This window comes from Papilio xuthus, unplaced genomic scaffold, assembly GCF_000836235.2.
Source record: "Papilio xuthus unplaced genomic scaffold, Pxut_1.1 DF827542.1, whole genome shotgun sequence".
NCBI classification, from domain to species: Eukaryota; Metazoa; Arthropoda; class Insecta; order Lepidoptera; family Papilionidae; genus Papilio; species Papilio xuthus.
In genome coordinates, this window is record NW_013531107.1 from 4,157,631 (window position 1) to 4,172,593 (window position 14,963).

General features: G+C 35.6%; 2 protein-coding genes across 4 annotated transcripts in view; one reads left to right on the top strand and one right to left on the bottom strand.

Annotated features, from left to right (window-relative positions):
• Positions 1 to 6,434, bottom strand: part of LOC106119050 (E2/E3 hybrid ubiquitin-protein ligase UBE2O) — a 13,422-nt gene extending 6,988 nt beyond the window's left edge. The window contains exons 1-10 of one of the 3 annotated variants that reach the window (XM_013313890.1): positions 6,032 to 6,434; positions 4,378 to 4,605; positions 3,939 to 4,181; positions 3,430 to 3,544; positions 2,933 to 3,064; positions 2,682 to 2,818; positions 2,208 to 2,380; positions 1,181 to 1,303; positions 666 to 867; positions 81 to 206 (exon numbers count right to left, since the gene is read on the bottom strand). In XM_013313890.1, the coding sequence (XP_013169344.1) occupies positions 81 to 206; positions 666 to 867; positions 1,181 to 1,303; positions 2,208 to 2,380; positions 2,682 to 2,818; positions 2,933 to 3,064; positions 3,430 to 3,544; positions 3,939 to 4,181; positions 4,378 to 4,605; positions 6,032 to 6,256 (1,704 nt within the window). In that variant the 5' untranslated portion in view covers positions 6,257 to 6,434. Of the gene's footprint in view, positions 1 to 80; positions 207 to 665; positions 868 to 1,180; positions 1,331 to 2,207; positions 2,381 to 2,681; positions 2,819 to 2,932; positions 3,065 to 3,429; positions 3,545 to 3,938; positions 4,182 to 4,377; positions 4,606 to 6,031 lie in introns of all 3 variants that reach the window. The other 2 variants (XM_013313888.1, XM_013313889.1) reach the window with 2 other exon arrangements.
• Positions 6,435 to 7,694: 1,260 nt separating this feature from the next.
• On the top strand, positions 7,695 to 14,884 carry TBC1D16 (TBC1 domain family member 16). The gene is made up of 7 exons (XM_013314107.1): positions 7,695 to 8,695; positions 11,807 to 12,003; positions 12,237 to 12,738; positions 12,985 to 13,129; positions 13,514 to 13,620; positions 13,856 to 14,037; positions 14,564 to 14,884. Exons 1-7 carry the CDS (start codon positions 7,827 to 7,829, stop codon positions 14,755 to 14,757), a joined length of 2,196 nt encoding a protein of 731 aa, XP_013169561.1. The 5' UTR covers positions 7,695 to 7,826; the 3' UTR covers positions 14,758 to 14,884.
• The last annotated feature ends 79 nt before the right edge of the window (positions 14,885 to 14,963 follow it).

Genomic DNA, 14,963 nt, shown 5'->3' on the forward strand with positions numbered 1-14,963 from the left:
TTCTTGTGATTAGAGATGAAAATGAACCGTAGTACTTATTGTTTAACAGGAACGAATATTGCTATATATAAAATACTTACTTGTTGGTTTTCTTCAACATTAGCCGCGCCGCTGACAACAAAGTCGCCCGGGAAACATTCCTGGCCGTCCAAATGATGAATAGGATACAATTGGGTTGATGGTATGCCCATTTCTATTGTACCATCCTGTAAAATTACATTCACAAATAGTATCTATTTTATTATTTAGAAATATAATTACATTAGTTTTTTTTTAAAACCATTAACAATAATGCATGGCAGGATAGAAACCCTCAGGTCAAATACAGGACACTATAGTCCATTACTAGTTCTACTAAGATTAACTTTAGAACGATAGTGTTATACCCTGCTCCTGGGAAACAGGATTATGTAGAGGTTTTATTCACATACATATAACATTGTTACTTTCTCATACTTGTCAATTTAGATTATAGTTGAATTAAGGTTTGTTTTGAATCATATTAATCCTAGATTTTGTCTATTACATATTTATCATATTTTCATTTATTCTGAGCGAAATATTGTGTTTTTTATGAGAAATACAGATCTTTAAACACCAAAACCCTTCGGTGGCCATTCTGTAGTGTCATTGTTGGAGTTTCGGAATCTCCAGTAAGGTTGTACCTGCCAGACGACGTTAGCATGGCTGGTGGTGTGGAGCGTGACGACGACGACGCGGTCACCGAGGCGCGGCGGGGGCGCGGGGGGTGCGCGGCGGGCGGTGCGCTTCAGCCGCTTGCCGCGCAGCAGCCGCACCGCCAGCTGCGGAGACCGCTTACCGCGCTGTGACGCCGCGGACGAGCACCGAGATGACCACGTCGCACCGCTATACCAAATTGTGAAAATATTTACATCTCTGTCTTTCAAATAATAAGTAAAACGACATTCATTTATTAAAAATTGCTAGAAAAGTGAACCTATTCAGCGTATTTTATTTCTTAAAAAAATATATTCCATTTTCAAATTAATTTCTTTCTTATCAACATAAAAAATATTATGCCACTTTGAGTTGCCAGTTCCAAAACGATTGGACAAACATAACAGTACTTTTTAGAAAGTAGCCGTCAATCACATACTAATTAAAAAAAAAGACAATGCAATTGTATTAGTATTTCATCAGTGGGAACTGTAAAAGTCACCTGTCAGTGTCACTGCCGTCGCTGCTAGTGTTCTCCCAGTTGTCGGAGTCATCGTCATTGAGGCAGGAGTCACCCGCCTTACTGTCGCCGTTCAGCAAGTTGTCCTCCTTGCTCGGCTCCGGGCTGCGAATGTGGGATTTACTTAGCCCACTTCATTGTAAATACATTATTATACATCTACTAGAAAAACAAAACATGCGTTGTCAACATGTTCCATGCCACTACGTTTTAGGACAAAAATGAGTTGTTTCAGTGGAATTGAGTCTTAATAAAATTATTAATTATATAAAAAAAAACAAAGTGCTGTGATGTTGAGTGATTGGGTAGACATACTACTTCTATTTATATCTAGATTTATTAAGGCAAAATAACTATAGTTAAGGAGCTTTTTGTCCATACACAATGTAAAAATATTCATAATTAAGGAAGAAATAATAACAATAAAATAAAATAACTTTTAACTACCAATTAACAAATTAATTTCTTTCTTTATCTTTATCTACCGACATGAATGATTAAATATAAGAGCGAATTTATGTAGTGATGTGATTTAAAAGAAACATGTTACACAGATGCTTTTACCATAATTGTTTCTTGGTAGTAATATTGCTTATATTTCATTATTGGCAGTTGAAAAAAGTACACAAGTAGACAAGACAATAATTAATAATTATATCTTGAAAGCAAAGCGAGTAACATAATTTCAGACACAAAGACAAGATTTTTCGCGACAACATGTCATTACTAATTTGTTAAAAAGAGTTTTTCATTGATTTCAAAACATCCTCAAAAGGAATCTTGGTCCATAGCTCATAACAGTCAAAGAATTAAATTTACATCCCACTTAAGATCGAATATCCTAAAGCAAAAACTATCATCATCTACAATTTCGGATATGTCTGAATCTATAACAAGTTTTTAACATTGTGTGTCAAATGACATTTATTCAACATGGGTCGGAAATAAACGTCCTCAACTGTACAGTAATAGTGAAATAAAAAAATACAAAAAGGACAACGATCCTTACCTGATGCCAGAGTCATTCTTCTCCTCTGTGGCGGTGTCTTCCTGGCTGCTGCCGACTGGCATGGTGACGTCTGCACTGGGCTCTATCTTAATACTGGGGCAGTTGAGGTCCGCCTTCAGAGCCTCGTCCAGCGACTCCAGTTTCTCATCTCCTCCGTCCACTTCCATTTCGTTCTAACATTACAAGTATTTGAATCACTGCTTTCAACCTTTCTTTCACCTTTGACTAAAGAAAAATGGACTAGGCAAAGATCCACCTTTGTACTAAATAAATTCTGTCACTTTTTACACAAGGTGAGTTAAAGATGATGATTGAACATGTTCATATTATGTAACTGACACTACTTTACACTCCTAACTTTACACAACCATCCTTGAGTTAATCTGTCATAAAAAATATAGAAATCGACTGACTATATCCAGTACGGAGTTTCAAACTTTATCTTGGTTTGCAAATAATTTTAAAAGCACTTACATCTGTGGACTTCAGTTTGCGGTGTGAAGAAGCACGCTTCTTAGGTCTCGAAGGGATGTGTTCTGTTGAATTTGCATCAGTCTTTGAAGGTTTTTTCACTGGCCGGCTCTGTTTACGAAGGTTCCTGTAGTATTTACCTAAAAAGGGGATTAAAATTAGGTCTCCGTCACACTAAATTTTCCAAGGTGAGTGTTAACATAGAGTTAATCTATGTTATACCTAACTTTACACATATAACATTAAAAACTTACTTTGATGTTTTCTCCACTGTTTTTTACTAATAAAAGTATCTTCAGGGCCAATAGTGAGGAAATTTCTGTCGCCAACCTGCAGCGTACAGGGTTCAAACACATTCAGAAGTTTTAAGTTCTTCAAATCATCACCTGAAGAAAAGTAAAAATATAGATATACAATTTTTGATAAAATATTGCTTGTAATGGATAAAATTGAATAAGAGTGTAATCAATATGTTCTTGTATAGACGTACTAGCTTTTGCCCGCGACTTCGTACGAACGTATTTAAAAAAAAAACTTATTAGTATGTGGTCCTCCAGACTGTGTTCTACACCTATTCCAAATTTCAGCAAGATCTATGTAGCCGTTCTGGAGATACCATCAAACAAAAATTTAACCTTCCATCCGTCTAAACATTCGCATTTATAATATTAGTAAGATTAAGTATATTGTATCACAAGTAAAACCCCACAATAAGATACATTTTCTTTTTCTATGGGAGCTAACAACATACCTTCAACAAGGAATTTGGGCTGCTGCGGTGCATTAGAGTCAGTGGCGAGAGTGGAGAGCGCACGGCACTGCCAATGCACGCTGACACTTTCAGTCACAACCGCTTCCACCGTGAACTAAGACATTGTTTTCAATATAGTTTTTTTCTTTTTTTTAGGGACTTTTGTTCTTATAAACAAATCAGTCCCATATAAAAAAATACATATACATTACAAAAAAAAGATTTATAATTTTATAAGACCTTTAGCACCATGTAGCGGATTTCATCTGCTAGGTCCGACAATGAAATATAATTGCTTAATCCAATTTTAAACCATAATTTTTGGATTATAGTAAATTAATTTTCATTTTCGTTTATCAAATTACCTGAATTCAGGCTTTGTTTTATCACCAAAAGTTTCAAAAAGTCTTATTTAAAAATAATGTTAAATTACAGATAAGCCATAAGAAATAAAAAAATTCAGTAACTAGTTATCTTAACAATAACATCCAATGTACAGTTTAACTTACCTTATGGTCATGCATTTTGTGTTTCCTCGCAGCTTTCATTTCTTTAGTGATATGAAGCCAATTGGCACTATCCAGAGATCCCAAAGGACCGTACACAACTTGCCCGGGGTAAAACTCAGAGGAGGCGTAAGGTGTGGTTCGTCGTCGCCTCATGGAATAATCCTCTAACGGACAACTGTCAAGGTCTGGGTATTCAAGACGAGAACCATCAGCTGATACAAGGCGAATTTTACTATGCACGGCCTAAACGAAAAAAAAAATCTCAATCAATATGTAATTTCAGAGATAAAGTTCAATTTAAGTTGACCTCAGACTTGGAGGGAATATAATATAAAATAGGTTTTAGCTTAGCTTGGGCAATGTCACTGCCATGAGAAAGAAACTTGAACGAATATTCAGAATTCTGTTGCAAAAGCCTGTCATTAACATGCAAGCTCACCTTTGATGTTCCAACCCATGAGTCAAGGCACACGGCTAGATCTGGTGTGAATTCTTCTACGGGTTGTAGTCTTTCACTGGCAACACTGGGTATCACATGTTTAGTTCCAACAATTTGCAATGCTGCTGTCATCACTATGTCACGGCAATATCCCCGCTGGGTGTCCTTTCCAGCTATGAGGCGGCGAACAACATCGCCTGGCATCAATGAACGGTCTGCTAGACCAACCTGTCAATTATACATATATAATAAACACAATGATATAAGAAAATGTATGGTTTTGTATTGGCTGTTTTAATCTTTTATGCCAACTGCAGATGCCTTCACCACATCCTTTTACATTCTACTAAAACTAAAATTGTGTTCTACTCACATTTGAAGTATTGAGTTGCCTAGATTTTAGAAAACCTGAACACATTTATAAACTTAGAATAAATACAAGAATTGCTCTTGTTTTAACATAATATTTTTAATACATATAAAAAAATTCCAATGACAGAAACAGTAGGAACTCTTCCCAATTTATGATACTGCCTAATTCTAACTAATCTAAACAAACTATCTCAATCATTCTCAAGAATTTTTTGCAATGCACATGTTTTCTGACATTGTGATGTTGCATAACATAAGGAAAACATCGTGATGCAACCTGCACATATCTGAGAAGAAATTCAAAGATATGTGTGAAGTCAACCAACCCGCACTTGGCCAGCGTGGTAGACTATGGCCTTATCAGCCTTAACTTAGTGTAGGCTTCAAGCCCCTCGGTGGGGACGTATAGTGAGCTGATGATGACGATGATAATGAAAACATAGTTGCCATCATCCAGTTCCGCTATTGGTAGTACATAAAGAAACATAGTAGCCTTACCAATTTTGCATAGTCTTTTGTACTTGAACAATCGGTTTATATTTTTTCACACATTAATGGCAAGGTGATAAGAAAGAGTTATACTTGTGTTCTTAATCTAAACTAAATCTGTGTGTGCAAGTCTCCAAATAATATTGGCTTAAGTTGTTAAATGCATTTCATTTTTCAGAAAATAGCATTTAATTTTTGTAATCATTACAATAGCAAATCATGCCAAATTTTCATAAAATTTTAAACAATAGGAAATGATCTCTTGATACTGTTTTGAAGCTTTTTTGGGGGTTGTAATTTATTTTGAAGAAAAAACAAATTGTTTCAGTTTTTCATAATAATAATGTTCACACCTACTTATAATAGAAAAAGTTTCCAATTTACAATACCTAAACCCATCCTAACCAGTAGTTTTTTTATAATTTTCCAACCGTAACCTATCATCTTTTTACGGTTTTTAATTTTTTTCTTTAAAATTACGACCCTCAAAACAACAACCTTCCAAACAATGTAAATAGGATCTCTATCGTTTAAGATCCAATATGTGAAAATTCGGTGATTCGCTTTTGTAAAGTATTACCAGTATTTTGAGGCATGTGGGTACTTCATAATTTTAACCTGAAATATTTTACACCTTAATTAGAAAGCATCCTTATAGGATACACACTGTCTTTTGCCATGCAAAACTCACAGTTTTGTAACGGTTTCCAAATCTGTCATCAAAATAGCGCTGCAATAGCATGCTTCAATGTACTTGTAGGACAATGTATTTTACGATTATCTGATTACTTACCGATTTTTCAGATATAACTCGTTCGGTTCCCGAAGGGTGCCACACAACACGAATTTCGCCTTTTTGGATAGGTGTTTCAATGTCGCTCTCCTGATCACTGGAGTTCGCTTCGTAGTTTTCAAGTACAAGACCGAATACGACTTGGCCGCGATTGTTGATTTTATACACTTCATCCTCGTAAAAATATTGAAAATCAGTAGGAGAGCCTGGATTTTGCCCCGCCATATTGACGGGAATTATCTTAGGACACAAATAATTTTGTTTTTTACGTGATTATGTTCTTTCTGACAGCTGATTGCAATGTGTGGCGCATGCGCTGTCTACAAAGGGGACATATGAAATTTTGCCTATATCTGCATTTTATTTTCCCAGATACTAAATACCACTCTCAAGTTTAAATTCTCCTAAATTTTTAACACACAGAAGAGATATTACAAGTATTTTCTAGAAGATAATTTATTTAAAAAAAAAGCACGATTTAATAAAATTATGCATTTTCCAAAAAAAATACCATCAAATAAATGATGCTGTCGGTTAAATTAATTTTTGGATGGGGTATCCCCAAAGCAAATATTAATAATGACGTTACAGTAGTGTGGTATCAAAAACCTTCGTTTTAATTTTAATTGATTCTTTTATTTTGGTATGTAAAATGAGTTTCTATTAATGAAAAAAATCTCACCTAAAAATTATTTATTTAAATGATAAAAGACTTTGTATGGTTTTTTTTACAAAAGTTAATATTCCAGCCGTAACTTCTATCGATCGACGAAGGTTTTTATTATTCCCTGAACATTGGGAAAGATATTTTCATCTGGAAACATTATAGATTGTCAGTTAATTATGCAACGAAGACGCCATCATGCGGATTTTGATGCAAAAAATGAGGACTTTGTTTTGTTTCACGCAAGTTTTTAACTATATTAATGCATAAGTACTTATTGATAAAATCATTAAATTTTTCATGACAACATTGCCATTATCATGCTGTGACCAATCTGAAAAAATTGCAGCGTTTTTATAATGAATAAACTGGTGCTTTACCACCTTTTCGCTTGATGTTAACTGGTGATGTGACTAAAAGATGGAACGCTAGCTTAGTAAATGCCTATTCTCCATAGTCAGGAAAGGTCAGAGTAGGCTGCGGATGGGCAAGCGCACAAGGCGCTGGGCAAAATTGGCCACCACAAATTTGCGAATTACTCAATCTAACGTGGGGTAACCCTTCCAAATGCATGGGTAAAAAAGCAGAAGACGCTGTAGAAACCTTGCCTAGGGCGTTTTTAGAACTAAGACTGCTACAAGTGCGCTGCTGACGTCCTTGGGTAGTGAATATTATTGATAGAAATCATTCATTTGTTGTGCTTACTAACTTTTACGTAGTTGAGCTATTAGTTACTTGGTTTATTACATTATTATTCAATGTTATTATGTTCTATTGATCAATTTTTCTTTAGTTGTGCCTACGTTAGTTACGTAATAATATTATTGTAGTAATGGGAAATGTACTCATGTGAATGTAACGCATCGGGTCAGTTCAATTACAACGTGTACCTATAATATAATCCAGTACTGGCTACGTACGGATTATACGTCGGTGACACTCGAGCGAGTTTTGCGCGAGTGCCGGCGGCGCCCGGCTCTATTCTCTTGGCCCCGATCAATACCGTCTTATCAAGCTGTGTGGGTGTTTACATGCGCGCTCTCAGTACACACGGAGCGTCGCTCAAACGAGCACGTCGCGAATGATAACAGGATATTTTAGTGCGACACTCGACAAGGAAATGTGATCGAAATGCCGCTGCCCGACCTCATTAAGAGAGCGTCCAGCTATTTCCTAGGTTTGGACTTTGAAGACAACGAGGAACCGCCTGATTACGTCGATAACGAAATATTGTTTTGCAAGAACAATGTTTGTGTCCATCCTCCGACGATTGCGCGACATGAATTGGATATCGTACACCATCCTGGATACCTAACGGTGACCACCAAGGTATTTACTGACCAGCACAACAATTCAAAACGGCCAACTCTATTCTTAAATTGGATACCTAATTCCACACTCAAAAAGTGCCCATCGGCAGTCGAGAGCAGCCCTAATGACGACCTAGGTCTAGCTACCCACAAACCGACAAATCCGAAAGATATACCATGTCAAAAAACAAACAGGAAGAAGGCAAAGGTAGATACGAACAATGAACATGCGTTCTCGGACTCCTCAGAAACTACAAGCCTCAATTCCAACTTTGATAAGCATAGCATTAAATCGACAGATACTCGGTTTACTCAAAATGATACAACGGAACTGTCATCCAGTTCGAAGCCCACTGTGAAATCTTCGGATACCAATAAGAATGGTTACCGTTTAGAGAAGGACGAATCGAAGGAGCAAATCTTTGAGTTTGAGCGCCACGTACGATCACAATCGATGACGTCGGTTAACATAACGATAGCTAATCCGAACGTGGAGAATATCGATTTGACCCCGGATTCGTTGTCGAGCGACAGGTTCATCAGGTCACTGTCGCTCAGCTCCTGCGACGAGTGCAACCCCAACTGGATGAGCACGCCTGAGTTCTTGGCGCTGAAGCACAATTTAGTATTCCCGGACAGTGTACACAGTTCCCCTGTACCACAGCGGCGAGCACCAATAAAATGTCGAAGGTGAATCTTCTATAATAACTAGCTTCTATAATAAGTAGCTTACTACCTCCAAATGATCTCTATTTTCTGCAATTTTATTTCTTTTATCGCACTTTATATGAAATTTCCAATTAATGTGCTCTTTCCAGATTCACTTCTACTGAAACGTCAGATCGTAGGCATTGATTATTTAAAAATTATTTATGTTTATTATTTTGCATATTATTTTGCATATTAAATACTATCATAACTAAGTTATAGCGTAACTATGATACATAATAGTATCATAGAACTTTTACCTAACAACCTAACGGACTAGAACGGTAACCTAATTACATCGTAGAGATTATCACTATCACCTAAATCTCCAATGCGACAAAACTACCGAACTTTGAAATCAAACAGTTGCTATTTTATTCATATTCGACAGGCAGCATAATAATTAAATAGTTACTCCAAAATATATAATGATTCAAACTCTAGGCAATTTGTAATAAATAATATTCACTCTAGAGTTAAATCGTATGTAGACTTATTATTGATGAAGCGTAACTTAAAAGGAATGAAAGCGATGTTTTTATTTAATAATATTTCTTTGCCATCACAAAACGTATTTATATATATTATGTAATATTATGTTACCTATTTTTAAATCTGGACTTTGCTGATGCAAGCCCTCAGTTGCAATTACGTAAATACTGCGACACGACGCTTTAAAATGACCGAATTGGATATTCTAGTCTGCAGGGATTACTATAATTAATGTTTCCAGAGAGTTTAAAACGACTTCTTCCGTAACTATAGAAAAGGTTAACTAAAGAAAATTATTTGATAAGTTTCAGAGTGTGCCTACAAGGGGCTATTATTTAATTTACTATGCAATAATTGACGTTACTTTTTGCTCAAAATATATGAGGTTTTCTTATAAAAATGTCAATACATTATAATCCATGTAATTAAAATTCATAAAACAATGCCCAGGTATTATTCATAGCAACAAAATATACAAAAGGCGACCTGGATTTAAGTTTATATGAATTGCACCGTCGAGCCTTTGTGGCGAGCGTGAAAATACGAGTAAAATACATTTTCAAATACGCTCTGGAGATAGTTAAAAGTGTTATTTGTATTTTTATATTTATCAGAAACACTTTTTTTAGTATTTTGAGCACATTTCTTTCATTGTATTCATATGGATCCATAAATATCCTACTGTATAGTAGTGTAACTGGAATGGATACATTGTCGCTTTTATTTGACGGTTCCTTTTTAACCTTAAACATTATTATCAACTAATGTAGCGTTGCGTTTACGCAAATTCTAAATCGATAAACTCACATGAGTACGTAATTTTTTAAAACGCTATCGATGTGTTCGTTAAAAGCTACTTATTACGCACGAACTAGTAAAACCTTTAAAACTATAGCTATTTGCATACTATTTACTTTTTTGACAATGGCACAAATAATAGCGAGACATATTGTAATGTTCTTTTTAAACTTCACTACTGAAATATAGATTTTTTGGATCTTAAATAAGTAGAATTGGTTCCAATCATAATTCTGCTTTGACTGTATGTAACAACAATCTTATATTAATATTTAAAAGACTTGATCACAAAGCTTGATGATGTCTATAAAACTTTTTGTTAGATATTTGCTTCAGTTGTGTAAATTGTTCAGGAAAAATTCTCTATATACAGGTGGCTTATAAATATTCAGTTAAATCGTAGGCGTCTCTATAGCCTCGGGATTCCAGAAGCTATCGGAATTTAATTACTAGAAAGGAGACGTCATGTCATGAATATATGCAGCATTTATGAGATAGAAAGATACTAAGCAGAATTTCAACTGGGAAATACCGCCAGCCTCTTGGGAACCCATACCGTGCGACCGCAGCGATTTGGGGTCGATTTTTTATATTATTTAGTTTTATTTTTAATTTGGTTTAGTGTTAGTATATAGTTTATAGTATATAGTATTTTGGTAGATTAATTAATTAGTCACTTAATAATTAATATAGAATTAAGTAATTCAGTATTTAAATTATAATAAATAATATGTTTGAATGTAAAAAAAAGCAGAATTTTAATTTTTCTGAATCTATTTAGAATTTATAATTGCGTCATCGTTGTCTGGTAACCTAGTTTAACTAAAGTTAGAAAAAATTGTTAGTAGTCGTAATACTTATTAATCAGAGCCAGTTTTATAATTTCCGGCGCCCTGGGCAAGATTTTTCCCTCCCACTTTTTTTGGTGTCGGGAGAAATCTTTCAAAAATATCGGAAACTTAGCAGTCGCCCCTTTTATCTGACATTGGCGCATCAACGCCCTGGGCTGTCGCCCCGCCTCGCACTAACCTAACGCTGCTCGTGTTGTTAGTTATAGAGATATAACGTTTTAATTTCGGTATTTGCAAACATTTTTCCTTGTTATTTGCGTCGTTTTGTGATTATTATTTAATTTTATTCCTGTGCATATCATTACTTCCTGTATCTTATCTTTATTAAATATATTTGTAATATTGAAATGTGAATGATGTTTTTAATCTCGTTTTATTATGTTTATGATTTAGATTACCTTTTTTTAAAACAATATTAGTTACATTTGTTTTGAAAATATGTCTTAAATCCGAAATCTTTTTAATTCGTATGAATTTAAACTGACATACAAGCATTCACTAAAATTACCCTATAGGCAAATATATAAGTAATAATTGGTAAATTTGTATGGTTGAAAATTGTTAAAAAATGTTGAAAAAAAAAACGACCATAAACTCAAATTATTTTCGCGAATTTTATATTCGTTGTCAGTTTTCGAGTACCTCGTTAAAGTCACATCACAAATTGCATGAAGTCTGCCAAGTTTTTTCCAGCAGCTGTTTTAAAATTGGGCACGAAAAAATCATTACAGATTCAAAATTTTTTTTTCGTTAAGGACACTGAAATGTCACTTCAATTAAGCATAGTTTTTGCCAGATAGTATTTTTTATTTATATTTAACAAATGAACGTCAAGTACAATAGTACGTTTGCATAAATGAATATTTTACTAAATATTCGTTACGATAGTCTCTTATCGACTTCAGGACTCGTACGGGAGTTATTTATTTTTAGCATTTTTTATTCTAACCAGGTTTTCGGTGGACTTGAGTCAAATGCGATCTCTTCGCCTTTTTTTCAACGATGACAACTGCACGTGCGGACAGCTGGTGGTAGCGTCGCGGGAGTCGCAGTACAAGATCCTGCACTTCCACCATGGCGGCCTTGACCACCTCGCACAAGTGCTGCACAGGTGGCACTCCTTGCTGCACAACATTAAGCTCACACCAGGTATCATCCTATTTGTAAGCATTTGATATTTACGTATTTGTTCTCAAACGGTGTCGTCATTATCTAATACGTACCTCTAGTAGGTATCGCAATAAACATGGATCATTCTTCTTGCAGATCTATGCTACGTCGTCTTTTACGCGGTTGAAATTTTATAATCTTCTTGTTTTTCGATGTTTCCATAAGCAAAGATTCAATAATGTTGCAATTCATTTTATTTTTTAATGTTCCAGGCTCCGAGGAACCTAATTTACCATATCGACACTTCATGGTGTGTCGTCCTGAAGTACAAAAATCAGAACAACATCCAGAAGAAGGGAAGGTATCGAAGATAACTCCGGAATTGTTTTATGGAAAGATTATGAACAGCAAAGGTATTATAGAAGATGATCTCTTTTTGAGGAAGTGTGTCTTCTTTGGAGGTCTGGATAAAGAATTAAGAAGAGAAGTGTGGCCATTTCTTCTCCACTGTTACCCTTACAGTTCGACGTACGAAGAGAGGGAAATAATACTACAGATTAGAACAAGAGAATACGAAGAAATTAATAAGAGAAGGTTGGAGAAAATGACACCGGAACAGTATGCGGTGTTCTGGAAGACGGTTCAGTGTGTTATAGAAAAAGACGTGGTCAGAACGGACAGAGGGAATCCATTTTTCGCTGGCGAGAATAATTATAATATTGAGATCATGAAAAATATTTTATTGAATTATGCTGTTTACAATCCGGTGCTCGGGTAAGTAAATATTTCCTTCCTGCATTTATCAAGAGTTATAACGAGGCCAGTTCAGAGGTTAAACGTTTGCCTTGTAATGCAATTTCCAAGGATTAAATATCAGCCCAGATTTCTGATTCTAGTTTATCTTTTTAACTGCCGCATATGAGGCGAGCGGATAATTTTCCTTAGTGTAGATTTATCATACTGAATCTTACTTAAGTACTGTTGCCTAGATCCCCAGCTATGTTGGAATTTTTGTACTAGGTACACGCAAGGGATGAGTGACCTGCTGGCACCAGTGCTCTGTGAAATCAAGTGTGAGGCGGAGGCATTCTGGTGCTTCGTGGGGCTCATGCAGCGTGCGATCTTCGTCTGTACGCCTACCGACAACGATATGGATAACAACCTTGTAAGTAAATTGAATTATTAAAACTTTTGAGACACAATTTCATACACACATGGTAAGTCTTTAAAAGCAAGAGAGGTGTGGTAGTATTGCGTCCAAAGTAAATACTTTTTCTCTGTTTACCTCTTTCGTTTGCTGGCCCGCAACACTTCCATTTTACCACCACCCACTTCGTGCACTTTGCTCCTCAGTTCGTTATTCTTGAAGGTCTTGACCTGTTACTTCCCTTCGAATATTGCATAAATTGTGTACTTATGTTTAACAATGATGAATTTCAATGCGTTTTATTTTGCTACTGGATTATTCATTTGCTTTAATATGTAAAGCATAGAATGAGTTCATCAATCGTACAGCTGACGTTTGCTAATTATAACATTTATATTACAGAGTTTCTTACGAGAGTTGATAAGGATAATGTTGCCACATTTCTACAAACATTTGGAGAAGCATGTCGACGCCATGGAGTTGCTGTTCTGCCATCGGTGGATACTATTGTACGTTAAGAATAATTATTTAAGTTAATCATTGTTAAAAATAGTCAGTATGACATAATGTTAGTTCAGATTTGTTTGTTTAATAAATCTCGAAGAAAGACAAAGACAATACAAAGATATAAACGATGTACATTTTTGTTCTTGGCATCTGGAATAACGACATACAGAGACGATTAAAAGAGGTGGCATGTAGGTAACTTTGAAGTAATAGATGTGTTTGGAATCAATGTTGCAGATGCTTCAAACGTGAGTTCACGGAGGCTGTGGCGCTTCGTATGTGGGAGGCCTGCTGGGCTACCTACCAGACCGACTACTTCCATCTCTTCCTATGCCTCGCTATTATCGCGGTCTACGCTGATGACGTCATCGCTCAGGACCTCAACACAGACGAAATGTTACTGCACTTCAGTTCGCTGGGTAATGCCGCACTCTCTTGTTTGCTTTTTATTATAATAACATTTATATCGACATAAAGCAGTGTACCTAGCACGAATATTTGCGACAAGCGTCATCGTATCGCCACGCCATCTACAAAAGTACAACAAAAATCTCATATTTATTTTGACGTAATTGATGATACGACAACGATTGTCGCGAATATTCGTGATTTCAGTTTCTTGCTCATTCTCTCGCCCAGTTTATCTTTCAAAGATCGAAATTAATAATTTAACATCATAACTATTTATTACTGCTTTAGATTATTAATTACTATATCAAACGATTATCACATCTAGGTAAAAATTCGCTGATAAGCCACGACATTCAATATGAATACCACATAGGATATTTGGTTTGTCGACTATCTTTTTTTATAGAATAAGGAGACAAACGGGCTATGTGTCACTTGTAAATTTTTAAGCGATTAAATCTTAATATAAAAACTTTTATACATTCAGAATACGTTGCTTGTGTTATTAATAAAGCGCCAATAATTCTTCCATAGCTATGTACATGGACGGCCGGTTAATTCTACGTAAGGCTCGAGGTCTTCTCCATCAATTCCGGCAGCTGGTGCGTATTCCGTGCACACTGGCGGGCATGTGTCAACGCTGCGGCCCTGGTATATGGGACTCTACGCATCGCCCCAGCGTCGAATGCACCGGCGCGCATGACATCTGCGCATACGCAGTTCAGTAAATAAACTGGATACATTCAAACAAGGAATTTGTTACGGTAGAGTATTAATATTAAAAGATTTAGATGTTGCAATCCAAAGACCGGTAAAAAGCTATTTATTAATATGGCAACTCCATTTTTTTACTGAATGAGAAAAAAATCCCTAAAATTTAATGATTTTTTTTATTCATAATCAATAATTACTTTTCTTTTTGTATTTTAGTCAT